The sequence below is a fragment of the Mustela putorius genome, unplaced genomic scaffold (genome assembly GCF_011764305.1).
Source record: "Mustela putorius furo isolate JIRA1106 unplaced genomic scaffold, ASM1176430v1.1 tig00000145_pilon_pilon_pilon, whole genome shotgun sequence".
NCBI lineage: Eukaryota > Metazoa > Chordata > Mammalia > Carnivora > Mustelidae > Mustela > Mustela putorius.
The window spans coordinates 26303452-26331117 of NW_025421294.1; the positions used below are offsets into that span (position 1 = coordinate 26303452).

A 27666-nucleotide genomic window follows, 5' to 3' on the forward strand; every position below is an offset into this window, starting at 1 on the left:
GGCCCGGAAGGAGCTGACGGGAGCTGGGACCTCGGCAGCCATCGCGTTTTGCAGTTCGAACTAGAAGGTTGTAGGGCGGACTCCAGGTGGGGAATTGCGATCTGCCCATTCGCAGGTGAGTGCCGGTCTCTTTCCCCGGTAGAACCGGCAGGCGGCAGCTGTGGATCACAGGGAAAGTGCACTTTTCGGACCTGAGCCCACCGGGGTCCCTGGTTGTGGCCAAGAGAGAAAGGGGTCCCTGTTTTCCTCTCCGGAGTCAGGCAGCGCTAAAGGGAACGGGTTCTTTTCCTGCTCTGCGGTGGTCGCTCTTAGAGTCCTCTGGATAGTGCACCTGCTGCTGTCAAACGGTATCATTTGAGGAAAGAACGAGCTGACTGTAAGGCGTAGATAAGCCCTTCCTTCCCCTCAGCCTCAGTTTCCTCACCTGATCAGGCAAAGGCGGCCGGGATCATTGACAGCTCCGGACCCTGCGACGCGGTGTTTTCAGTTCTCCCAGTTAGTGTGCTGGCAAAGTGAGCTTCCTTACTAGTAGAAGTTAACGTTTGGCCATAGCCCAAGTCCCAGGTGAGTGGGAGAAAAGATACTGGTTGGGGGAAAACTAATGATTTATAAATTGTTCCCAGATTTTTGAACAGCATAGAGATTTGTTTTGACAACAGCTGAAGCTCTGACCTCACTGGCCCAAAAGCCAAACTCATTAGGTACTTCAAGTATTTGGTACACTTGAGCAAAACGAGGTGAGGGAATCCTTTTAACTTGAAAAATTAAAAGTAGTAGTATTTGCATATTTATCTGTCAAGCTCAGTATTACCACGGGTCTTACTCTGAAGAATATCCTAGGTTCAGTGTTAAAATACCAGTTTAGAGGATGAAAGAAGGGGCGACTGGGTGGTTCATTCTGTTAAGCGTCTGCTCATGATCTCAAGGTTCTGGGATCCAGTAGGGTGTGGGTTCCTTGCTCAGCGGGGAGTCTGCTTCTCCTTCTGCTTCTTCCCCTGGCTTGGGCGCACTCTCTCTCTTTCTACCTCAATAAAATAAAATCTTAAAAAAAAAAAAGAGTATGAGAGAAAAGGAAACATTTACTGTCTCCTATGTGTGAGTTGCTAACCATTCACACAATTCATTAAGGAAGGTAATGATATCATCTCTGTTTTACAGATGAGGAATAAGGGAAAATTAATTATTTGTCAATAATTGTGGTGCAGACTTAGTAAAGCAATGTATAGCTAATACTTTTTTTTTTTAAAGATTTTATTTATTTCTTTAACAGATAGAGATCACAAGTAGGCAGAGAGGCAGGCAGAGAGAGAGGAAGGGAAGCAGGCCCCTGCTGAGCAGAGAGTCCCATGTGGGACTCTATCCCAGGACCCTGAGATCATGACCTGAGCGGAAGGCAGCGGCTTAACCCACTGAGCCACCCAGGTGCCCAATACTTTTTTTTTAAGATTTTATTTATTTGACAGAGATTACAAGTAGGCAGAGAGGCAGGCAGAGAGAGGAGGAAGCAGGCTCCCTGCTGAGCAGAGAGTCCGATGTGGGACTCAATCCCAGGACCCTGAGATCATGACCCCAGTTGAAGGCAGAGGCTTTAACCCACTGAGCCACCCAGGCGCTCCTCTAATACTGTTTTGAGGATATACATTCATTACCAAGATATTTGGAACTTAACTAATCTTATAGTTCAGTGGGATCAAGCCCCACATCGGGCTCTCTGCTTAGTGGGGAGCCTGCTTCCCCCTCTCTCTCTGCCTGCCTCTCTGCCTACTTGTGATCTCTCTCTGTCAAATAAATAAAATCTTAAAAAAAAAAAAAGATTAGGCTGTCATGAATGAAAATCACTGGCACATTGTTTGAAGTTTATAAGTCAGAATTCTATAGTAATGATGATTTCTCCACCCTCTTTTGAGTGTACTTGTCTGATACTCATTTAAATGATTTGTCTGCAAAACATTACTAACTAAAAACCTTTAAAATTACACGTTTGAGGGGCGCCTGGGTGGCTCAGTGGGTTAAAGCCTCTGCCTTCGGCTCAGGTCATGATCCCAGGGTTCTGGGATCGAGCCCCGCATCGGGCTCTCTGCTCAGCAAGTAGCCTGCTTCCTCCTCTCTCTCTCTGCCTGCCCCTCTGCCTACTTGTGATCTCTGTCAAATAAATAAATAAAAATCTTAAAAAAAAAAAAATTACACGTTTGAAATATTTCTTTTGTAAGTGATGAACCACTGAATTCTCCTGAAACCAATATGCGCTGCATGTTAACTCACTAGAATTTAAATAAAAATTTGAAGAAAAAGAAAAATTTTCTTTTTCTTGTATATAGCTTTTGAACAATTTCAATTAAGGGAGTGTATTTTAAGGGGGCGCCTGGCTGGCTCAGTCGGTGGGGCATGCTACTTTTGATCTTGGGGTCATGAGTTCAAGCCCCATGTTGGGCCTGGAGGGTTTTATTGTTGTTGTTGTTTTATTTTTTTATTTTTATTTTTTTTTTTTTTAAAGATTTTATTTATTTATTTGACAGAGAGAAATCACAAGTAGACGGAGAGGCAGGCAGAGAGAGAGAGAGAGGGAAGCAGGCTCCCTGCTGAGCAGAGAGCCCGATGCGGGACTCGATCCCAGGACCCCGAGATCATGACCTGAGCCGAAGGCAGCGGCTCAATCCACTGAGCCACCCAGGCGCCCCTGTTGTTGTTGTTTTAAAGATTTTATTTATTTATTTTACAGAGAGAGATCACAAGTAGGCAGAGAGGCAGGCAGAGAGAGAGAGGAGGAAGCAGTCTACTTGCTGAGCAGAGAGCCGGATGCAGGGCTCTCCCAGGACCCTGAGATCGTGACCTGAGCTGAAGGGAGAGACCTTAATCCACTGAGCCACCCAGGTGCCCCTGAAGACAGCGGCTTTAACCCACTGAGCCACCTGGGCACCCTTGGCCTAGAAGTTTTTAAAAAAAGTATTTTAAGGTTTGAATTTGTCACTGCTTATATTGATTTTCATTTTCTTAATTCAGTATAGGCAAGTGTAGTACTCAAGACTCACAACTTTTCATAACAAAGCATTTTTCCCCCTTCGCTCACTCTTAAAAAAAATCCTATTTATATTTGTCACAGATTTAACCTTCCAGTTGAGTGTCACTTTTCCCCAAAGGAAACTTGAGTTTTTATTCTTGTTGATTACGTGAATGCAAAGGTCTAATTCCATTACTATGATTGCTATGCATTCAATCATAAAATGTTTTCTTGAGTTTTGTATTTGCATCACTGTTTCAAAACTTTAAAGGCTATAGAAAGAAAAATCTTAAGAATTTTAGGGGAGAATATTTATAAGGGCAGCACTGTCTCGAAACATTTAACATTACTTTTCATTCTTGGTAATGCACAGGTAATTTAACATTATTACTTAACATTAATTTAACATTATTACTTTTCATCCTTGGTAATGCACTGAAATTCTATAAAAGACGGTCAAGCAGAGTTTGGGCTCATATTTCTAGTCCTATTTGAATTTGAAAGAGAAGTGTGCATTAATTTCTGAATTAGCTTACAGGTAGTTTACTGATCTTATGGAATTTATGCACATTTTCATTATAAACCCGATGAAGTTGGATAGAAAATTATGATTAATCTTTTCTAGTAAATATCTTCACCTAGAGTTGAAGGAAATTACTCTAGTATCTTCTCTGGTGACAGTGACAATGTTGTTAATATTTAAAGTGAAGCTATTCATGAAAAGTATCATTAAAAACTTCTTCATATCGGGGCATCTGGGTGGTTCAGTCGGGTAAGCATCTGACTCTTGATTTCTGCTAAGGCGATGATCTCAGGGTTTTGTGAGAGAGAGCCCTGAGTCAGGCTTAGCTCTGGCATGGAGCCTGCTTAAGATTCTACCCCCCCTTCCTCCTCCCACCTTTTTCTCTCTAAAAAATTTTTTTCGTTTTAAAATACTGAAGTTTTTCCATATTCTTGTTAATGTTGAAGTTAACTTGAAAATTGGCATTTAGAGTTTATGCTTTTGAGGAGGCACCTGGTTCAGTTTATAGAGTGTACAACTCTTTATCTCAGGGTTATGAGTTCAAACTCCATGCTGGGTGTAGAGATTACTTTAAAAAAATCATTAAAATATTTATTTTGAATTTCAGTTAATTAAGTCAGAATGAGTTAATGCCATGTTACATTGTATAGTATTCAAAATGTTTTCAGGTACATTATCATAATTAATTATTCTTAAAACTCTGTGAGGCAGATAATATATTCCTGTTATAGGTAAGAAAAAACTGGAGCTCAGAAAGATTGCCTTTCCCAGAAAAAAATGATAGTATTTCAAATGGTGCATATTAAATCCAGATTTTTAAAATTCTAGGATAGGAACTCACTTGCACCATAGCTTTATCATCCTTTGCTTCCCAAAATTAATAATGTATTGTTTCTGTAATGCTACTCTGGTGTTATATTTGCCTTTTTAGATCATTGGCGCTTTTATTTTTATTTCTGTTTTTTAAAATTATTTATATTGACATATAATGTATTATTTGCCTCGGGGTACAGGTCTGTGAATCATCAGTCTTACACATTTCACAGAACTCACCATAGCACATACCCCCCCAGTGTCCATAACCCAGCCACCCTATTCCTTCCTCCTACTCCCCCAGCAACCCTCAGTCTTTATTTTTTAATAATAGCTTTATTGATGGTTCACATACCATAAAATTTATCCTCTTAAAGTATACAATTAAAAAAAAAAAAAGGTATGCAGTTCAGTGTTTTTAGTATATTCACAGTGTTCTGCAACCATCACCACTATCTATTCCAGAACATTTTCATCACCCTAAAAGAAATCCACTACTTATTAGCAGTCACTCCCTGTTTCCCCTTTACCTCCCTTGTCTGACAACCACTAACTTGGTCTGAGAACTTACATGTTCAGGACATTTCATGTAAATGGAATCATTCATTTAAGTTTAATGGGAGAAGGCTTTAAGCAGTTATTTGTAATTTGAGAGCTTCTGCTCGATTCTACTCTTAAGTGCTGATTTTCGTGTTACTAGAGTAGATCACTTTTCTAATCTGTATAGGCACTTTCCTGTTTGTTGTTCATGCAATAAATAAATCTGCTGACGTGTATATGTTTCCTTATTCTTGACCTTTGCTCTTCACATGTCTAATAGTGTATTCATGGTGTTGTGTAACTTCTTCAGGGCTCAGGTATCTGTGGCTAAGTAACTTTATTCTTAGTTGGGCATTTTTAATTCTACTTTGAAATGACTAATGCTTGCTACCTTGTTTTAAGGTCCTTAGAAACCACAACTTTATAGAAATATTAGTATCTCATTATCTTCTAAAGCAGAGTTTCCCCATATGTGTTAATAAATTATTTACAACAGCAAATTTGGACCATCTTTATGCAAAGTCATTTTTCTTTTAAGGCTTACCCTACCCTATTCCACTCTCTGTCAGTCTCATAGCTTTCACCTACTAACAGTCATCTTCAGTGAGGAATTCCTTTTTTAGTAAATTCTGCTCTCAACATGGGGTTCAAACTTATGACCCCAAGATCAAGAGTCACATGCTGCATTGACTGAACCAGCCAGGCACCCTTTCAAGGACTTTGTCAGTCGATTCACAGTCTTGCTCTCTCTAGCTCTCCGTTCTTCCAGGTGATTTTGCTGTCAGTGTGGACAGTATACCATGTATCCTGGCTTCCCCTTTCTTTCACTCCAGTTTTCTTCATCTGTCTATGCCAGAGCCAGGCCTTGGAACTTGCCACCACCCGGATCTGATGCTCTTGAATTTCTGAACACGGCATTCTCCTCCAGTTTGCTGACACAGTTCTGCTCCATCTTTCACTTTTCTCGCCCTTTTTACTATGACTATCTTTACAGTTGCTTTTTGATCAGATTTTCCCCCGTTCTCTTAGTTCTCTTCTGTGAGAAGCCTGCCTTTGCTCCCAAGTTTATCCCTATATACTAGCTGCCTTTATACCTTTACTCACACAGCCTGAACTTTTGATCATACCACTTCAGCCTCTCATTAGTACTCTCAAATTCCTGTTCCCCTTGTCTTTTTTCAGGTCCTAATCCCTGTTCACTCCATGTTCTGTAAAGCTGATCCTCACTGGGAGGTGAGGGCAGCAGGGGAGGTTGGAAATCCATGCAGATGGGCAGAGCTGTGAATGTTTTTCAGCCCCAATCAAGCACTTGGCTCTTTTTAGCAGTCCTTTAACTTGATCTTTTCCCCACAGTAGCTATTCGAATCTTCACTCTGCTCCTCAGAAAAGTCTCTGTACTCATTCTTCACTTTCGTTGTTGGATTCCTGCAACCTCCTCTGTACGTTCCTGGCTCTCCTTCCTTCTACTCTTAGAGCAGACGTGCTCTCAGCCCTGGCTTTTCTTGAGACTTTGCCCTTTTGCTTTCTGCTAGCTCCTTATCAACATACTTACCCTTCCTTTTTTTTTTTTTTTTTTTTTTTAAAGATTTTATTTATTTATTTGACAGAGAGAAATCACAAGTAGATGGAGAGGCAGGCAGAGAGAGAGAGGGAAGCAGGCTTCTCCGCTGAGCAGAGAGCCCGATGCGGGACTCGATCCCAGGACTCTGAGATCATGACCTGAGCCGAAGGCAGCGGCCCAACCCACTGAGCCACCCAGGCGCCCATACTTACCCTTCCTTAAGAAGAAAATCCCATTTCTGTCATTCATTTCAAACTCTTTGAAAGAAGAATCTTTCCTTACTGCCTCTAGCTATTGACCTTCTGTTCTACTCTCTCCATAATAACAGCAGCCAGGTATTAAGTACTTATTTTGTGCGTTTTATCTCACTTGATCTTCATAACACCCTGCCAGAGTTTGCAAAAGAAACTCTAGCTTGTTCTAAGGTCACACAGTTAATTACTTCTGGAGACCTCGCTCTGCTGTGCTTTAAGTACTGGCCTTGGGTCTCTAGGACTTCCGCTCTGCTGTGGGGGGCTTATGCTCTCAGCGGTTGTCACCTTGTCACGAAGAAAGCTGTGACATCTTTGCAGTGGTACTGCAAAGTGGTACTTCGTGGGGCTAACTTCTTTCCACTTTTTCCACCATCTCTTCTTGGTTTTTTGTTTTTGTTTTTTTAAGATTTTATTTATCCGAGAGAGTGAACGAAAGAGAACACAAGCGGATAGAAGGGCAGAGAGAGGGAGAAACTGACTCCTCTCTGAGCAGGGAGCCTGACTCCGGGCTCAATCCCAGGACCCTACAATTATGACCTGAGCTGAAGGCAGATGCTTAACTGACTGAGCCACCCAGGCGCCCCTCTTCTAGTTCTATCCTTTCAGGGTTCTTTTGGTTCTTCTACTCTTCTGTCCCTTAAGACCATCTCAAGTGAAAAGTCATTTCTTCCATAGCATTTGGCTGGTGCTTGAGGCAGGAGGCCTTTAGGCAGAATAGATAGGAGAAATTCATTTGTTGGTTGGGAAGGAGAATGGGTAGAGGTTTTAAGGTGGTAAAGTATAGGTCACCAGCAGTGAATGGCAAGTGGTTCACTTTGACCCAGGGAAAGCTACAAATAGAGAAGATTTAAGCTTGTAAAGGTGACCAAAAGATAGATAGTGGAAGTTTTGAATTACAGGATGAGGAGTTTGAATCATTTCTCAGCCCACAGACCTCTAGTGGCTCTCTATCCAAAGGTATAGGGTGGCCATATAATTTCTTATCTAATCAGGATGTTTCTGAGAATAAAAGGAAGTACTATTAATAATTGTACTGGGGCATCTGGGTGGCTCAGTGGGTTAAGCCTCTGCTATTGGCTCAGGTCATGATCTCAGGTCCTGGGCTCGAGTCAAGCAGAGCAGGGAGCCGGCTTCCCCCTTTCCCTCTGCCTACCTCTCTGCCTACTTGTGATCTCTCGCTCGCTCGCTCTCTTTGTCAAATAAATAAATAAAATATTAAAAAAATAATAATTGTACTGAGCTAACTTTGCGGAGACTGTCCCCAGCAAGCTGGGAGTTATAGTCACCCTGATCATGCAACAAGTCAAGTCTAAGATGACATTTTGATGAAGCCATTCTGGAGGGTGTGTACAAACTGGTACAAACAGAATTTGAGGTTAAGATGATAGTTTGGGAATGTGATTTAAGGCTCTTCACTTACTGGTGCCTGTATGAATCAAAGAAAGCTTGAGACTACAAAAACTGATAGAGCTGGGATGTAACTTAACTGGATGTGGGATGTGAGGGAGGAGGAATTACACATCAGAGTTATAAGCTGGAGTAATTTAAAAAAATGGTACATAACCATTTAAAAAAATTTAAGCCTTGGGGTGCCTGGGTGGCTCAGTCTTTAAGAAAACGTCTGCCTTCAGCTCAGGTCATGATCCCAGGATCCTAGGATCCAGCCCCGAATTGGGCTCCCTACTCAGTGGGAAGCCTGCTTCTCCCTTTCCCACTCCTCCTGCTTGTATTCCCTCTCTTGCTGTCTCTATCTCTCTCTGTCAAATAAATAAAATCTTTAAAAAAAAAAAAAATCTAGGCCTTGGAATGCCTGGGTGGCTCAGTGAGTTAAGCCTCAGCCTTCAGCTCAGGTCATGATCTCAGGGTCCTGGCATTGAGTCCCACATCAGGCTCCCTGCTCAGCAGGGTGTCTGCTTCTCCCATCTCCCTCTCCCTCTCCCTCCACCGGCCACTTCCCCTGCTTGTTCTCTCTCTCTCTTTCTCTCTGTCAAATAAACAAGATTTTTTTTTTTGACAGACAGAGATCTCAAATAGGCAGAGAGGCAGGCAGAGAGAGGGGGGGAAGCAGGCTCCCCGCAGAGCAGAGAGCCGGATGCGGGGCTCCATCCCAGGACCCTAGGATCACGACCCGAGCCAAAGGCAGAAGCTTTAACCCACTGAGCCACCCAGGCGCCCCTCTGTGTCAAATAGATAAATAAAAATCTTAAAAAAAAAAAAAAAAGAGAGAAAATCTAAGCCTTTAAAACGGTCATAAGGCCACTATAACGTAAGAGAAAGGGAATGGACCTGTAAATCAGAAAGACCCATGTTTGGAACTTGAATGTGACAATCCCTAATACTTGAAATTTAGTTATTATAACTTCAGTTTCTTCTTCTGTAAAATGGAACAGTAATGTATTTACTTTGGGGCCCAGTCAGTAGAGCATGCAACTCTCCATCTTGGGGTCCTGAGTTTAAGCCCCACATTGGGCATGGAGCCTACTTAAAAATAAAAATAATATAATATTTACTTTGAAAGGTTGTTGGGGTATTTAGTGGTGACATCCACAAAGTGCCTGTGGGCCACATGGTAGGAGAAATAGAGCAGCTAACGCTGAATGCTTCTTCCATGCCAGCTGCTAAGTGCTTTGTGTGTAGTAATGGATATAATCTTCACAGCCATCTCAGGTAGCTATTATTGTCCCCAGTTTACAGGTAAGGAAATTAAAATAACTTGTCTAAGGTCAGTGGTAAAGTCCTGGCTCTGTAGCTCTTGTTTTTAACCTTTCAGCAAATTATAATGCTTACAGGGGTAGCTGCTACTTCTTGTGAGCTTTGCTTTGTTAAATTGAAAGACTGATTGAATATTGTTTCTTAGGTCCAAATGTTTCAGGTAGCAAGCATGAGACCAAATGCCTAAATTTAGTCTCAGATTTGTTTCTCATTCTGACTTATGCCTCACTGGTGACCATCTGTTGACTAACACTGTTTGCAGCCCCCTAACCTGTCCCATCACAGTACCTGAGTTTTTGCTGTCCTCACTTCGTTTCACACCTCTGCACATAGTATAACAACCAACAACCACTTAGCAAACCTTTACTTAATCTTCAAGATTCAGGCTGAACATCATCCAAGAAACCTTTCCTTAGCTACAACTTGTTGCCTTTGTAGAACTGTGGAAATAGGACTGTGTATGTAGAGACAAGGAGGACTGTTTTTCTCTTTTTCTATACAGAACATAAAGTCATTTGTGAGCATACCATACCCCTTCCTACTGCATTACTTCTTTTATTCTGATTTTCCACTGTTAGGATTATTAATCCCCTTATAGCTTAAGATTTTCAGTATGGACAGTTTTTTTTCTTTGTGTTTGTATAAGTTTTGAAATTCTATAGGGTAAGTTGTTACCATCCTAGATAATATTCTATTCAGTTTTAACATTTTTCAGTTGAATTACATTTGTGTAGCTAACTTACCTCTCTAGACTATAACCTTTTCAAGAGAAAGAGCTGTGTTTATTATATTTGTATCCTGTATGGTGTTTAGCTCAGGATCTTGGACATAATATGAATTTGGTAATCGTTAGAATTAAATAAAATGTCTTGGGACGCCTGGGTGGCTCAGTTGGTTAAGCAGCTGCCTTCGGCTCAGGTCAGAATCCCAGCGTCCTTGGATCAAGTCCCACATCAGGCTCCTTGCTCAGCGGGGAGCCTGCTTCTCCCTCTGCCTCTGCTTGTGCTCATTCTCTCTGACAAAAAAATAAATAAAATCTTTAAAAAAAACGTCTTAATATACCACTGCTTTATTTGATTTCCTGCAGTAAAAGTTATGATTCTATTTGAAAAATAAACATCTTACCTAAAAATCTTCAGGAAAGATAAGTCCCTTATATATATTTTCTGTGACTACAAGTTTCAAATTTCTACATGACCTAGAAGAATAATAAAGAATGAGAGATAATTTTCAACTTGAGTAAAATAAGAATTTCTAAGGTACTGGATATTTTTTTAAGATTTATTTATTTAGAGAGAGAGCAAGTGAGCGGTGGTGAGGATTTAATTATTACGTCAGAGAGAGAGCACATTTGTGCACAAGCAGGGGGCTCAGCAGGCAGAGGGAGAAGCAGGCTCCCTGCTGAGCAAGAAGCCAGATATGGGACCCCATCCCAGGATGCTGAGATCGAGACCTGAGCCAAAGGCAGGTGCTTAACCAACTGAACCACCCATGCATCCCTAGATTTTTGTATATATTTGTGGCTCTTCTAGTTCTCATTTTTGTGCTACTGACCCATGAAACTTCATAATTTGTGAGTCACTCTCAGTCAGGAATGGACTGGTTGCAAGAACAAAATTTTGCTCTTGCGAGTTAAAGTAAGGGGATGGAAGAGAGGAGAGGCTATTGGCTGGATCCAGGGAATATCCTAGTAAATACTGCTAGGCCTCCTAAACTGGAGGTAGGTGTCTCTTTTTTCTCTCACTTTCAATGCAATGTAATCTCCTAACACCTTATCTAGCAATTCTTGAGTTTGCTGGGCCTACCTGGATCAAGGTTGGCAGCCCACTGACGGAAATGGTTAAAGAAAGCAGTGTTGTGGAACACCTGGGTGGCTCAGTTGTTAAGCATCTGCTCACAGCTAAGGTCAGCTTAGGTCATGATCGCAGGGTCCTGGGATCGAGTCCTGCATCGGGCTCCCTGTTCAGCGGGAAGCCTGCTTCTCTCTCTCCCACTCCCCCTGCTTGTGTTCCCTCTCATGCTGTGCTTCTGTCTGTCATATAAATAAATAAAATCTAAAAGAAAGAAAAAGAAAGAAGTGTGTCACACTTGTCTAAAGATGTCAAAGAACTTTTCAAATTGGTAAGACTTGGCCCAAATTTGGGCCTGGGTTTTGTTTAGCGCTAGAAAATGAACTTTGGGGGCGCCTGGGTGGCTTAGTGGGTTAAAGCCTCTGCCTTCGGCTCAGGTCATGGTGTGAGGGTCCTGGGATCAAGCCCCGCATCCGGCTCTCTGCTCAGTGGGGAGCCTTCTTCCCCCTCTCTCTCTGCCTGCCTCACTGCCTACTTGTGATCTCTGTCAAATAAATAAATAAAATCTTAAAAAATATATATATAAAAAAAGAAAATGAACTTTGTTATCTGAAAATGTATTTTTGTGTATGTGATCTTTAATTTCTCCAGGATTTTTTCCCTTTTCTTTCCATATTAGCTTTATTAGTTATCAAGCCATGTCAAGTAAATGCTAAACGAAACTATGCTCTGCATTTTCTACTGTGATTTAAGAAAATGGTTTTTTAATATTTAGTAATATGATTAAAATTTGAAAAATGCGGAAAGATGATAGACCCCCAAATTTGCCACCTATTACCATCTGCTATAAAAGACCAAAAGTAACAGAAAGTGGGTTTTTACTCCACTTAGGTATAATCAAACTTGGAAAACTTACTTAATTATCATAAATTTCCTTGTTTCATCTCTTTCTCTTTGCTCTTCCTACCCCCACTCTAAGGTTTTGGTACGTATTTCATAGACCATATATACTTCATTTAAATTACTGTTGATTATAGATTATTTCCAAAATTTTTCTTACATAATGCTTTGATGCATATCTTTTTTACATAAAGATTGTCTGTATTTAGGACAATTTCTAAAAGTAGAATTCTTGGGGAGGTTTCTGGGGGGTCAGTTGGTTAAGCATCCCACTCTTCATCTCAAGCTCAAGTCTTGATCTCAGGGTTGCAAATTAAAGCCTATCTTATATAAATAAGTAAATAAATAAGTGAATAAGAATTCTTGGGTCAAACGGTATAACATTTATTACTGCTGAATTAGTTGTTAAAAAGATTTGTACCAATTTATACTGCCACTAACTGCCTCTCTTACCACATTTTTCCAGTTCTGGCTGTTACACTTCATTTTCATGTTTGCCACTCTGATTGGCAAGTAATGGTCTCTGGTTGTTGGTTTTTTGTTTGTTTGTTTGTTTGTTTAGTCACTTTCTTTTGGTGGGTTTTTTAAAAATGGAAAGAGCTTTTACTTTTTCTTTTTTTTCAAGATTTTTTGTATTCGTCAAAGAAAGGGGTCGGGGGAGAACAAGCAGGGGGAAAAGCAGGCTCTCTGAGGAGCAAGGAGCTCAATGAGGGACTCCATCCCAGGACCTGGGATCATGACCCAAACCAAAGGCAGACACTTAAAGACGTCCACCCCCCACCTTCTCCTTTTTTAAAGTAAGCTCTACAACCCACATGGGGCTTGAACTCAGGATTCTGAGATTAAGAGTCAAATGTTCTACCAATTAAGCTAGGCAGGCACCCCACTAGTTTGTATTTTAATGGCCTTTTTTTTTTTTAATGCATCAGTATATATCAGATTAGACCACTCTGGATACAGGCACCTAGGTGGCTCAGTGGGTTGAGCCTCTGCCTTTGGCTTAGGTCATGATCTCAGTGTCCTGGGATTGAGCCCCGCATCAGGCTCTCTGCTCTGCTTACTTGTGATTTCTCTCTCTCTCTCTCAAATAAATAAAAATCTTAAAAAAAAAAAAAAAGATCACCCTGGATATGAATGGCTAACTCCTTATTGTAAGGTTCTCGTAGGATTATTTACTCAGAGTTCACGTTTAATGTTGTTAAATGGTGACTACTAAATTCAAACACTTTCTTTTCCAGACCCAGTAAGATTTCGATATGTCCTTCATATTTGACTGGATTTACAGTGGTTTCAGCAGTGTGCTACAGTTTTTAGGTATGTTGGCTCTTTGTTCTTTATTGTTATCCCATTTAATCCTACTTAAATAAAAGTGCTTATTTGTCTAGAGCCTCTTTATATTATAACCCAGTAGTTGTGAATGTGAGCTTAGAAATCATACAAATGGGGGCGCCTGGGTGGCTCAGTGGGTTAAAACCTCTGCCTTCGACTCAGGTCATGATCTCAGGGTCCTGGGATTGAGTCCTGCATCGAGCTCTCTGCTCAGTGGGGAGCCTGCTTTCTCCTCTCTCTCTCTGCCTGCCTCTCTGCCTACTTGAGATCTGTCTGTCAAATAAATAAATAAATAAATATCTTTAATTAAAAAAAAAAAAAGAAATCATACAAATGTAGTTACTCACTGTGTCACTTGTAAATTATGTAGTCTTGGGCAAATTACTTTTTCCACCTTAACCTTAGTTTCCTTATCTGTAAATTAAAAATAATTCTACCCCTTAAGGTTGTTGATAGGAATATTATGTACCTTTGATTAGCCACTTTACCTAAGTGCTTTAGATACTTTATCTCATTTAATACACTCACAGGAATTCTCTGCTTTATTTTTGTTACTATAAAATGAACGTTCCATAAAGTACCTTGTATATCATAACTGGCAGCATATAATCTGCTAAATAAGACTTGTATACCCAGCAAATCTGACTAGTGATTTTCCTCTCTTCTAGATTTTAAAGAGGAAAAATTTTAGCATCTTATTCTCTTATTTACACTCTCAACTTCTCACATTTTCCAGTGAAACAAGCTTTTGATTAACTTTTATGTTCTGATGTATACAATTTTATTATTGTAGTAATTAATGAAGATATTTCTGGTCTTCTATTTTCAAATCATGCCCTAAGTTTAGTCTCCATGTAATCATCATCTTGAACTGGAACAAAGAGACGCATTTCATGTAATTACAGAGTTGTCAACATAATTCCTCACTGGCCACAACCATACTTATGAATTATCATCTTCTATATAAATGGCTCTTTTTCCATAAACATAGTTTTAACAAAGGAAATAAATTTTGTTTGGAAAATACACATTTTGTTTGATTACTATGTATTAAAAGGACAAAAATGTAAGATCAAATTTTGTCAATCTATTTTTATTTCTTATTTAGACCTCAATGTTTGCACATTTTAAAAATCAAGGTTTGGGTTTTTTTTTTTTTCCCCCTTTTTAAAATAAAATTCCTCACATTTTATAATGTCACTCTACTACAGGTCAAGTATCAGATCTCTCTACATTACCTCCTCAAGAGCTCTTAAATATTTTTATCAGATTGAAATATTTTGTTACATATTTGCAACAACTGGGTCAGAAATAAAAATTTTAAACTTCATTATACTGGGATAACCCAGGTTGTAACAGGTTGGTATCTATATCTCAGTTTATAGAAAAATTAATGTCTACTGAACTATGTTGAAAAAGCAAAATAAATTGCCTCATACGCAGGAGCAAGAGGTTAATAGGGCTAACAGTGGGAGGCAGTGTAGAGAAAAGAAATGAACCAAAGCTTTGGCATCAGGTGTGATTTCAAATCTTACTTCTAACTTCAGCATTTGAGCAAGTTAACTTTAAGCCTTTGTTCCCTTCTGTAAAAAAGAAGATAATAGTATTTACTTAAAAGAGTTATTTTAAGGATTACATAATGTGTAACAGCTTGCTTAATAGTGCCTGTCACAAGATAAGGATTTAATCCAACCCACTTTAAAGATTAAAGCTGAAACATTGTACGTGTTCCCTTTTGGAATCTTATCCAGTGCACTTCTACTACTTAAAAGGATGGTAAGATTGATTGTGATTGCACTGGTTAGAAACAATCTGTGTAGAGACATTTTAAGAAATAGAAATGTCAGGGTGCCTAGGTGGTTCAGTTTGTTAAGCGTCTGCCTTTGGCTCAGGTCATGATCCCAGGGTCCTAGGATGGTATCCCCTATCAGGTTCCTTGCTCGGTGGGGAGTCTGCTTCTCCCTCTTCCTCTGCCCCTCTCTCTGCTTTTGCTCTCTCTAATAAATACATAAAATCTTAAAAAAAAATACAAATGTATAAAAATGTGTTAGTCACAATTCATGATTAAATAAGAAATGTAGTATCCCAGCTCAAGTAAATATGGAAGACAGTCTTCCCCTTAGGATCAGAACTCTTGGTGACTGGGTTATCAAAAGATTAGGACTTAAAAAAAATAAAAAAAGAAGATTAGGACTTTAAACAATTTACTTCTTATGCTTCAATGTGGATAAAGAGTTGGGTATTATTTTGGCATGAACTTATTTAAATGGGTAACCTGAATGACAATGCCTTATGTCTTTAAAAGTTCATTTATTGGCTGAGTGAATATTTTTGGAATTGCTGCTATGTCCCCAGTGCTCATGTAATTCCATGTGTGTGAGACAGTTAAACACATGAAACATAAAGTTCAATATTACCACATACCCTATTAGAATGTTCAAAAGCTGGACATTGACAGTAACAGATGCTGACAGGATGTGGGTCAGCAAGAACTTTCATTCACTGCTGGGACTGCAAAATGGTACAGACACTTTGGAAGACTGGGTGATTTCTTAAAACACTAGACATACTCTTACCATACAGTATAGCAGTTGTGCTCCTTGGTATTTACCCAGAGGAGTTTAGAGCTTAGATCCACACGTGAACCTGCACACTGATGTTTTATAGCAGCTTCATTTGTAATTGCCAAAACTTGGAAGCAACCAAGGTATCCTACAGTAGTTGAACAGAGAACTAAATTGGTTCGTCTAGACAGTGGAGTATTATTCAGCACCAAAAAGAAATGAGCTATCAAGCCATGAAAAGACATGGAGGAAGCTGAAATGCATATTACTAAGTAAAAGAAACCAATCTCAAAAGGCTACATACTGTCTGATTTCAACTATATGACATTCTGGCAAGGCAAAAAGGCAGAAATATGGAGACTAAAAAGATGAGTGGTTGCCAGGCAGTGGGGGAAGGGTGGGATGAACGGGCAGAACATACAGGATTTTTAGGGCAGTGAAAATACTTTGTATGATATTACAGTGATGGATGTATGTTCTTATATGTCTGTCAAAACACAGAATAGGGGCGCCTGGGTGGCTCAGTGGGTTAAAGACTCTGCCTTTGACTCAGGTCGTGATCCCAGGGTTCTGGGATCGAGCCCCACATCGGGCTCTCTGCTCAGCAGGGAGCCTGCTTCCTCCTCTCTCTCTGCCTGCCTCTCTGCCTACTTGTGATCTCTGTCCGGTAGATGAATGGTCTTAAAAACAAACAAACAAACAAACAAACAAACAGAATATACAAACTAAGAGTGAGCTGAGCCCTAAGGTAACTCTGGGTGATTATGATGTATCAGTATAGGTTCATCATTGGTTAAAAACGTACCATTTTGGTGAGTGACACTGGAAATCTCTTGTACTGTCCTATCAGTTTTGTTGTAAACCTAAAACTCCTCTGGGGGGGAAAAAAAAACCTTTAAAAAAAATAATAAAGCTCAATTTTGAATTTCACAGTAAATGCTAATCTCTTACAAATTGGTCAATGATCTTTTTCCTGTCACTTCCTCTATCAGTATTGGTTGATACATCTAAATTATGTGCTTGGTTCTTTTTGTTATTGCTTTAGTTTTCGGCAATTCTGTGAATAGTTTAACCATATTCTCAGGGAAATTTGACAGTGACCTAAACTTTTCATTGAAAAAACTCATTATGATTTTTATTGTCATAACTTCTTACTTTTTTATCAACCATGAAAATTCCTTTAATTTTCCTTTTGGTCCAGCTTCATAAATACATGATATCAAGTATGTTATGAGTATTTCTCTAATAGAGAACATTGCTATTTATCCCTAACTTGTCAAGGGAATCAGCATTGTGGTATTGAGACAAGTTTAGGTAACACATTCAATGACTGGGACAAAGTTTAGTGGTTTTTTTTGTTTGTTTTGTTTTTTTTTTAAAGATTTATTTTATTTGTCAGAGAGAGAGAATACACACAAGCAGACAGAGTGGCAGGCAGAGGCAGCGAGAGAAGCAGGCTCCCTGCCTAGCAAGGAGCCCGATGTGGGACTTGATCCCAGGACCCTGGGATCATGACCTGAGCTGAAGGCAGCAGCTTAACCAACTGAGCCACCCAGGCGTCCCCAAAGTTTAGTTTTGAAATGATTTGAGGGGTGCCTGGGAGGCTCAGTCCATTGAGCATTTGCCTTCAGCTCAGGTCATGAGCCTGTGATCACTGTCAGATCCCTCTGCCTACTGCTTCCCCTGCTTGCGCTATCTCTAGCTCTCTCTGTCTCTCTGTCAAATGAATGAATAAAATCTAAAAAAAAAAAAAAAGACCTGAACTTGGAAATCATGACAGATTTAGAATAGCTCTTCAAAACAAAAAATAGATTAGAAATTCAAGCTTATTCAAGCCAATTTTAAAATCTTACAAGTTCAAAACATATTTTCCTTATGTAAATGTTATACTTATGTATATGTATATATATGTATATACTATACTAATGTAAATGTTATACTATTATTTGAAGTCTTTTGCTTGGATAATCTATGTCAGAGAGAATTTTGACTAATCATAGCTCTTACTCTGCAGGATTATATAAGAAAACTGGTAAATTGGTATTTCTTGGATTGGATAATGCAGGAAAAACAACATTGCTACACATGCTAAAAGATGACAGACTTGGACAACATGTCCCAACGTTACATCCCAGTAAGTATATTCCCATGTACAACATGTTACTTTATCAAATGATACCAGTTCATACGTACTAACCAAAAATTTTTTTTATCTTTGGTGTTTTTTGGTATATTATGATCAGGTGATATGACCTATTCTTAAAATAGTATAATAAATCATAGCTGACCCACTCCACTTCCAAGAAGTACATTTAGATCTTAAAATAATACACATAGCTTTTTTTCAGTTAGTATACCCTTCTTCAGCTAGAGGAATTAAAGTTACTGTCTCAGGGATTTTAACGTGATTGAGGTCTTTCCAACCAGATATTGCTTAGGCTTTATAAATAGTCACCGTTACCTTGTTTAGATAACCTAAATTTCTTTCAAGTTTTAAAACTGTACTTCTAATCATTATTCAGTGGACAGATTATAGTCTTATACTTTGCTAGTGACATTTGTTAACCAGTCAGTTCTCTACTCTGAGAAACCTCAATAAAGTATGTTATAAAGACCATAGAATTATTACAAAAAACAGGGCACATACAGATACATTTATAGAAAGTTTTAGAACAATTTGAAAAACAATTTAGAAAATTTGAAAAACAATTTACTGTGGTTTCTTTAAGAAAGACTGCCTGAATGACATTAACAATGACTCTGTAAATCACTTAGTAGATACCATCTAGTAAGTATATAAGGTTATATCGTGGTACTATTTGAGAAAGTAAAGTTCATGTTAAAGTGACAAAATTATTAGAATAGAAGCCTAATTTAAATACCTGTGACCTTCTGTCACTTGAAAAGACTATAAGTCAAGTAGACATAAAGTTTTTTGGTTTTTTTTTTTTTTCATTTTTTTCAAGATTTTATTTATTTATTTTGACAGAGATCACAAGTAGGCAGAGAAGCAGGCTTCCCGCTGAGCAGAAAGCCCAGTGTGGGGCTCGATCTCAGGACCCTGTGATCATGTCCTGAGCCACTCGGTGCCTCTAATTTTATTTTTTTAAACAACTAGTTCAAAAGCAAGCTAATCACAGATTAATTATGAAATAATGAGGGTAGATTTAAATAATCAGCATAAAATTGAGCACTGGACCAGAAAGTAGATAATAATATGATAATTATTTAATTCAGTAAATATACAGAGAAAAAGGAAGGAGAATAACAAAAAGTACTATTTTATCAATAAAACTCTTAGTTGGAAAAGGAAGATTTCATAAAACTGATACATCTTTTTTTATATTAGGATAAGAGTGGAGCTTGGCAAATAAGATTCTGATACAAGAACAATACTATTAAAGAAAAAATGATAATTGTGAAATTGAGTATATAAATTGCATGCAATTTATATACTCAAGAGACTATAGAGTGGTGTGGTATTATATTAGGTGTAAGTCAGTTAAAAAAATTTTTTTAAAGATTTTAAGTAACCTGTACACCCAACATGGGGCTTCAGTGTGTAACCCTGAGAACAAGAGTTGCATGCTCTATGAAGTGAGCTGGCCAGGCACCCCCATTTTTATATTTTTGATGTTGCTCTCCTTTATTCATCAGATACTTATTGACACCTACTTTATGTCACACATTGTTCAAAGTATGAGGAGTGAAAGCAGTGGCAGAAAACATCTGCCACTCAACTTTCATGCCGTTCTTGTTCATTTTATCTCAACATTTTCCATTAATCAAGAACATATGAGATAAAGGTAATATGTATCTACCCTATGATCTGACAGTTCCTTTGCTAAGTATTTATCAAGAAGAAATGAAAATATATATTTGCCAAAATCCTTGTACAAGAATGCTTATACCAGCTTTCTTTGTTATAGCCCCAAACTGGAAACAGCACAGATACCCATCCCCACCAAAAGAATAAATGATGAAATTCTATTCAATAAGAAATAGGGATAACTGTTTATATATACAGTATATATTATGATGCTTGGAAGAAGATGATCACAAAAGTTACATACTGTATGGTGTCATTTATATGAAATTCTAGAACAGGTGCAACAAACCTGTGATGATAGAATTCAGATTACTCCTGGGAGTGGACAGTGAGTGGGAAAGGGCAAACTCCCTGGGATATTAAAAGTTTTCTGTGTCTTACTCAAGCTGGGACATTTTATAAAGTAGGGAGTATATTAGCATATTAGGGATTGTAACCATAAAGGTAATTTCCCAAGTAAATATAATCCAAGCATTATATTTACCTTATGGGAAGGAACACACTTTGAACACGAATTGTATTGGTTTATTCAGTTGGGAGGCGACATAAAGAATTTTTAATAAAATACTCTGGCGCCTCAGCAATATAATGGATAGTTAAAATTATACTGAACCTTTCATTATAATTATAGGGGACTTCTGCTTTTGCTCTGGGGCAGTAAGAGCATCTGGAATTATCCCACTGTAAGCAGCTAGAAAACTGGACAAACGTATATACTACAACTGTTTTCAGAACTGGACAATATCTAACACAGGACTATGATTCCTGAGAGAAGGAAAACAAACCTTTCTTTATTCAAGTTTTACCACAGAGATAATCTTCAGACCGTGGTGCAGGGAGAAGAAATCCAAACATAACCCAGTATCCTTGCTGAGTTGAGACAGAGACTGAGGTGACGAGAATTTGCTTGGCATAATACCAGAGAGGAAGGAGCTCTGCAGACAAAGAACTGCAGAAAGGTTCATGGCTAAATACCAATCCATGTGCATAGGGTAAAACTCCCCTTGGCCAATCAAAAAACAATTTCTGGAGAAAGAATAATTGTAGCAGAGCTGTTAACCAAGTAATTCTCAGAGTTCACATGTGCCCAGGAATCATTCATATTCCCACCAACCGCAAAGGAGAGACCTGGCATTCACTAGAGACTCCATAAGGTCCATACCTTAGTAATGGGGCAGAAGTACTGGTAAAGTAAAGACAACTATAACCTAACAAAACTTAAAAACTGATCTGCAAGCAGTATAACTGTCTGCCAGCACAAAGTCCACCTCACTTCAAAGGAATACAGTGAAATCCAGCATCGAGTAAAAAATGACTAGACATGCAAAGAAGCAATCAAGTGTGACCCAAAACCAGGAGAAAAATCAATCAGTAGTGATAGACCCAGAAGTGACTAAGATCATGGAATTAGTAGATGAGGATGCCAAAAGAGCTGTGATGAATGTGCTCACAGACTGAAGGAAAACATGAAAAGAATGAGGAAAGAAATGGAAGATACAAGACACAACCAAGTGGAAACGTCTACAAATGAAAAAAATAACAGTAACTGAAGTGAAATTTTCACTCCATAGGATTAACAACAAATTAATGCCAGTACTGCAGAAGCAAGGACCAGTGAACTTAAGTCAACATAATAGAAAGTGTATAAAATGAAGCACAGAGAAAAGTGAAATGAACAGATACTCAGTGACTTGCGGGCAAATATGAAGCAGTCTAGGGCATCTGGGTGGCTCAGTGGGTTAAAGCCTCTGCCTTTGGCTCAGGTCATGATCCCAGGGTCCTGGGATGGAGCCATGTTTCAGGCTCTCTGCTCAGCAGGGGGCCTGCTTCCCTCTTTCTCTCTGCCTGCCTCTCTGCCTACTTGTGATCTCTGTCCATCAAGTAGATGAATAAAATCTTAAAAACAAAAACAAAGCAGTCTAGCCAACCTATACTTGAAGTCCTAGGAGAGGAAGGGAGGGAGGGAGCAGAAAAAAATTTGAAGACATAGCAAAAATTTTTATTGCAACCATGTTTATCATTAAAGACTGTCGTCACTTGGTAATATGACAGCCGTGAGAGAAAATTTCCCTGGTATCATCTAAGATGAATTATAGAAAAAATTATTAGGTTGGAGCAGTTACTTGAATTCACAGCAAATAATTATCTGAATAGTTAATATTTTCAGCAGGAGAAAGAGAGAAGGAAAAAAATGTTGGATTTGTGGAGGTTAGTGAATACTAGAATATTATCATGACTTGCATTATGTTGTCAGTATAAATTGAAGTATATCTAATTATAACAAATTCTTGTATTAGTGCCTAAATGTTTGATTTGAACTAATTTGCAATCAAACATTAAGTAGCAATATATACCATGAATGGATATCTGATTTTCTTGTAAGAATAATATGATTTTCTTACCATATTGTTATTTAGCTTCAGAAGAACTAACCATTGCTGGCATGACCTTTACAACTTTTGATTTGGGTGGACATGTGCAAGGTAAGATTCTATTACACTTATAGTTGTTTGGTTTTATTTTAATAAAAATGTGGCCATTAGTTTCCAGTTCATGAAATCTTGTTCTGTTAAGGAAGGCAGAGTACACTTAAAATTTAAGAATTGTTACCACGAGATAAGCTTTTTTTTTAAAAAAAATTATTTATTTATTTATTTATTTGACAGACAGAGATCACAAATAGGCAGAGAGGCAGGCAGAGAGAGAGGAGGAAGCAGGTTCCCCGCTGAGCAAAGAGCCTGACGTGGGGCTCGATCCCAGAACCCTGTGACCATGACCCCAGCTGAGGGCAGAGGCTTAACCCACTGAGCCACCCAGGCATCCCACCACAAGATAAGCTTTAAACCAAAGTGATTTTCATGATACTCCTGGTCAGTTTAAGTCTTAATTGCTTTTGGTATAAAGCATGTAACCTAAATTTAGCCTCTGTCCTCTGCTCCAATCCACATTTCACCAATTGTCATAATCATGTTATGATGTTACTGCTCTGTATTAAAAACTTTCAATGGCTGACCTATAAAATGGAAGCCAAACTCATTGACCTGGCATTTGTGATCTCTATAATCTGATCCCAGTTTATTTTTTGAGTCTTTATTTTCCCCTGTTCCCTTTTCTATTCTCTGTTCTCCAACCAAACAAAACCCTCTCGGTGTTCTTCCTCTCTGGGCTTTTGCTCATGCCATCCCCATCTGCACACAAGTAACCCACCTTCAGGGCCCAGCGTAAGTGTGGCTACCTCCCATTCTCACCTGGGAATGCTCTTAATTATATTTCCATGGTGCTTAGTGCGTTTGTGTAAATGTCTACAAGTTTGGAAAAGACTCTGTTATATCCTCTACTAAACTTTGAGGAACTAAAGTGTATTTCATATGTCCCCCAAAAGACATGACAGTACCCAGCACATGGTAATTCATAAATAGTGAATATTACAAAGTTGGTGGGCATTCTAAAGCTCCTGTGACAAATAGTTGAAAAGATTTTGGTGGTTGTGGCTAGTGAATGCACATTTGAGACATTATAATTATTTGAAATATATATGAAATACTCCAGAATACAATGGTTAGAGAGAATTGGAACCTAATGGAGTCTGAGATTTAATTTCTGTGTTGTTTTTAAGATAAAAACTGAAGTCAGTTGCTTACCCCTAAGGCACCCCTAAAACTTCTCTAAAAATAATGTCATAGAAAAATTACCCTAAAGGTTTTGTTGACTTCAGTTAATTTCTGTTATAACAGTTTGTTTTATTATTTTAACTTAACAAATCTGTACCCACTAATTTCCTTCTTTCACTGACTCCAAATTTATCAGTGGCAAAATAACTGCTAAACTTGAAATGTCAGAAAATGAATATTGCATATAAATTTTAAAAATAGTGACAGTCATCCAGTGAACTTAATGTGCATCATTGTCCATTGGTAGCAAACAATAATTCCACTTCTAACTTGGGAGAACTGGAGTAGAGTAAAAATATTTGACTTGCTTATATCAAGGAAAGCCTTCCTTGGTCCTCTGGAAAAATTTGGTGATCCTGGGTTAAAGATGAATTTAAATATATAGTGAAGTGGTAGCAGCTAAGGGATAATTAAACTTGGTTTCTTGTTGGACTCTTCCATCAAACCATCTGCTAGGTTTGACCGGCAAATAAAATCTAACTCCTGATTGTTTTTGTTAGCTCGAAGAGTGTGGAAAAACTACCTTCCTGCTATCAATGGCATTGTATTTCTGGTGGATTGTGCAGACCATGAAAGGCTGTTAGAATCAAAAGAAGAACTTGATGTAAGTTAACTAAAACTAAACGTAGCTGAATCACTCTGGTAAGGTTGAAGAAATAGGTTGGAGATCTAAATATCAGAGTGCAGCTTTTCTGTAGTCTCTGATACAACTCCTGGCAATTTATGGAGCTCAGTGGTTAACTCTGCTTAGAACACAGAGACAGTAGCTTCGAGTAATTGTAGCTTTTGAGGACATACTAGTACAGTCCTTCTTCCTGAAGACCTAAGCTCACTCTGTGCAGCGTACCTTTGTAGTATATTTCATGTTTGCGGCATACCTGGAGTGCCTTGGTATTGAGTCCCTGGTCATCCTAGATGCCGTTTTCTTCAGGAGTTGGCCGGAACCTGGCAATGGTGTAACATGCTATCTTAGTCACCACTTCTACGAGTGAGTGGTGGCATGTGTAGGCACTATTCTTCCCCCTCTCCCAGGTCAGATGCTTCATAAAGTGGCTCAGGAACAGCCAGGAAGGCCAGGGCTTGATCTGGGACCACAGAGGAAGCAGTGATTTGACCTGACTGTGCCTCTGCCCAGAGCAGGCAAAATTGTTCATGTGGCAAAGTCCAGGTAGGTTCTGTGGTCATGGAACAGGGTCAGGGATTTCCTGACTACCTACTTTGTGCCAGGCATGTGTATATTATATCATTTAATTCCCAAATCAACTCCATAAGGTAGGTGCTACTCTTCCAAATTCTCTTTGAGCTTCACTGAGGCTTATTTGTTCAAGATCTCACAATTCATAAGCAGTAGAACTAGAATTGAAACCAGGTCTGCTAGCTTCAAGGTGTTTGTTTTAGAGTCCCTTAGTGATTCACAGAGCGAGAAGCAGAGTTGAGCATTTACACAAGGAGCTTACAGTTTCTTTGAGCTCACTTTTTTGTGTGTTTTTAAGGTTATTTTTTTGTTTGTTTTTAACTCCTCTCTCTACCCAGCTTGGAGCTAAAACTCACAAGGCTCAGATTAAGAATTGCAGGTTCTACTGACTGAGCCAGCCAAGCACCCCTGATCTTACTTTCAAATGTACAAAAAGTTTGTCAATGGAATTTGGCAGAACTGACATGCTATGGTAGAGAATGAGTCCTTGTTACTCATTGGTATCTTGTCATAAGGAGCTCTTCAGATAGTTTCATATCAACATCTTATCTTTCATTTTGTCTTGTTTCAGTCACTAATGACAGATGAAACCATTGCTAATGTGCCTATACTGATTCTTGGGAATAAGATTGACAGACCTGAAGCCATCAGTGAAGAGAGGTTACGAGAGATGTTTGGTTTATATGGTCAGACAACAGGAAAGGTAAATAAAAGAGTTTTCTTTTTTTGTTGACTAGTGTGAATATTTCATTTGACAGTGTAAAGGTCTTTCAGTTCAGTGTCTTATTTATTTTTATCTTCTGAAATAGTTTAATTCCAATATTAGCACTAGCAGTAATCATGGTGATTAGTTCAACTGGCGGTCTGCCTTTTTTTTTCTTTTTTGAGGTATAACTTATATGTAATGTTAGTTTTAAGTATACAACAAAATGTCTTTTTAAATTACTGTTGTCCAACTACATATGCCCATTATTATTTTTTTTTTTTTTTCATAAAAACTCATTTGTACATTTGGGTCTTTAAATGTCTTTATGTGTTTTCTTTCTACCACTGAATGAAACCTTTTCTTGGGGATAACAAGAATGTCAAAACTCATGCTTGTGGGAAACCAAATGAAAACTTTCAAAGTTTTATTTGTCATAGATTTTCAGAATTAGCCCCCAAATAATATACTTAAATGTTTAAGCATTCCAATAGTGTATTTAGACCCTGAGTTCATCAGAGATAAAAATAAAATGTAGATTTGAATACAGGAGTGTTGGGATTTTTTGAACATAATACTTTTTTTTTTTTTAAGATTTTATTTATTTATCAGAGAGGGGGAGGGGAGAGAGCGAGCACAGGCAGACAGAATGGCAGGCAGAGGCAGAGGGAGAAGCAGGCTCCCTGCCGAGCAAGGAGCCCCATGTGGGACTTGATCCCAGGACGTGGGGACCATGACCTGAGCTGAAGGCAGTTGCTCAACCAACTGAGCCACCCAGGTGTCCCGAACATAATACTTTTTTTTAAAAGATTTTACTTATAGGAGAGAAGGAGAGTGAGCATAAGGGGGTGGGGGAGGGAGAGGGAGAAGCAGACTCCCTGCTGAGCAGGGAGCCCCATGCTGGGCTGAATCCCAGGACTCGGAAATCATGACCTGAGCGGAAGGCAGATGCTTAACTGAGCCATCTAGGCGCCCTGAACATAATACTTTATAATAAGCTTCAAAATGTGTTATTTTTGCAGTCAATTTTTACAGTGAATTTGTATGAGGGAGAGACGTTGGTATAGAAAAATCTCAGAATATACAAACAAAATTTTCTTGGTTTATATGTATTTCTTTCAGAGTAGAGAAATACTGCACTGTTTTGAAGGAGACTCTGGTGTTAGGGTAGACTTTAGTCTGTTTTCTGTGTCTTCTTTTCAGTAAGTCAACTCCCCATTTTTAGGAAATGCCTTGTTTAGTCATAAACCTACTCAGAAAGGTTTGTCTTTAATATTAGTGAAGCCGGCTTGGGTAACTTAAATTTTTCCAAGTCAAAGACTGTTTTCATTTTTATGTGCCTCACAAACTCCCCTCTTTCCCACTGAGTGAGAGGAGGAGATTTCTTGTGTGTCTAAGGCACTTGTCTGCCCAACACCCGAGGCTTAAGCACAGTCACCCTTTGTTCTGAGATGTAGAAGCTGTAAAGTGGAGCTTTTATTTCATAAAGAGGTCATCCATCATAATATAATGTCTGTCTTCCCTTCTAGGGCAATGTATCTCTGAAGGAACTGAATGCCCGACCCTTAGAAGTTTTCATGTGCAGCGTGCTCAAAAGGCAAGGTTACGGAGAAGGTTTCCGTTGGATGGCACAGTACATTGATTAACAACCACTTGCATCGGTTCCAGGTCTCATCATTCAGGCCTACTCAGAGATTTGATCCACTCAACATGCATAACTTGAATTCAATAGACTTTTGTTGGTTAGAAAACAGATTTTTTTAGATTATTAATATTATATCAACTTAATTTGAGTGCAAATTGAAAACTGATTCAAGTTTGAGTATCACAATGTTAGCTTTCTAATTCCATAAAATAGTTTATACAGTTTATAATCTGACATTATCCCCAGTGCCATTTATAAAGAACAACTTTCCAGCAGTACATTTGAAGCACTTTTTAACAACGTAAAGCTACGAATACAAACCATGTTTAAAAGCTCATCATGTTAAATTTTTATGTACTATTTTGGAACTAGTTTTTAAATTTTAGATTATATGTCCACCTATCTTAAGTGTACAGTTAATAATTAGGTTATTGATGATTGCATGATGCCTTACAGTTTTCAATAATATTTTTTCTTATGCAAACGTCATGCAATAAAACATATCCTGATGTTTGGCATCTTTGTTGGGCAGGTGTTTCATTTTAATGTGTCTTATCTAGCTAGTATGCTCTGACGTTTTTAGTATTTAATAACATACGTATGAGGGGGTTGTGGGGCAGGGAGATCACTTCAGAATTT

At 38.7% G+C, this 27666-nt stretch overlaps 1 protein-coding gene across 1 annotated transcript; it reads left to right on the forward strand.

Moving 5' to 3' along the window:
* On the forward strand, window positions 1-27545 carry SAR1B (secretion associated Ras related GTPase 1B). Its single transcript, XM_004744948.3, has 7 exons — window positions 1-115; window positions 13330-13405; window positions 17999-18118; window positions 22231-22296; window positions 23985-24088; window positions 25251-25382; window positions 26912-27545. The coding sequence occupies exons 2-7, from the start codon at window positions 13348-13350 to the stop codon at window positions 27026-27028; spliced, it is 597 nt and encodes a 198-aa protein (XP_004745005.1). The 5' UTR covers window positions 1-115; window positions 13330-13347; the 3' UTR covers window positions 27029-27545.
* Window positions 27546-27666: the final 121 nt, after the last annotated feature.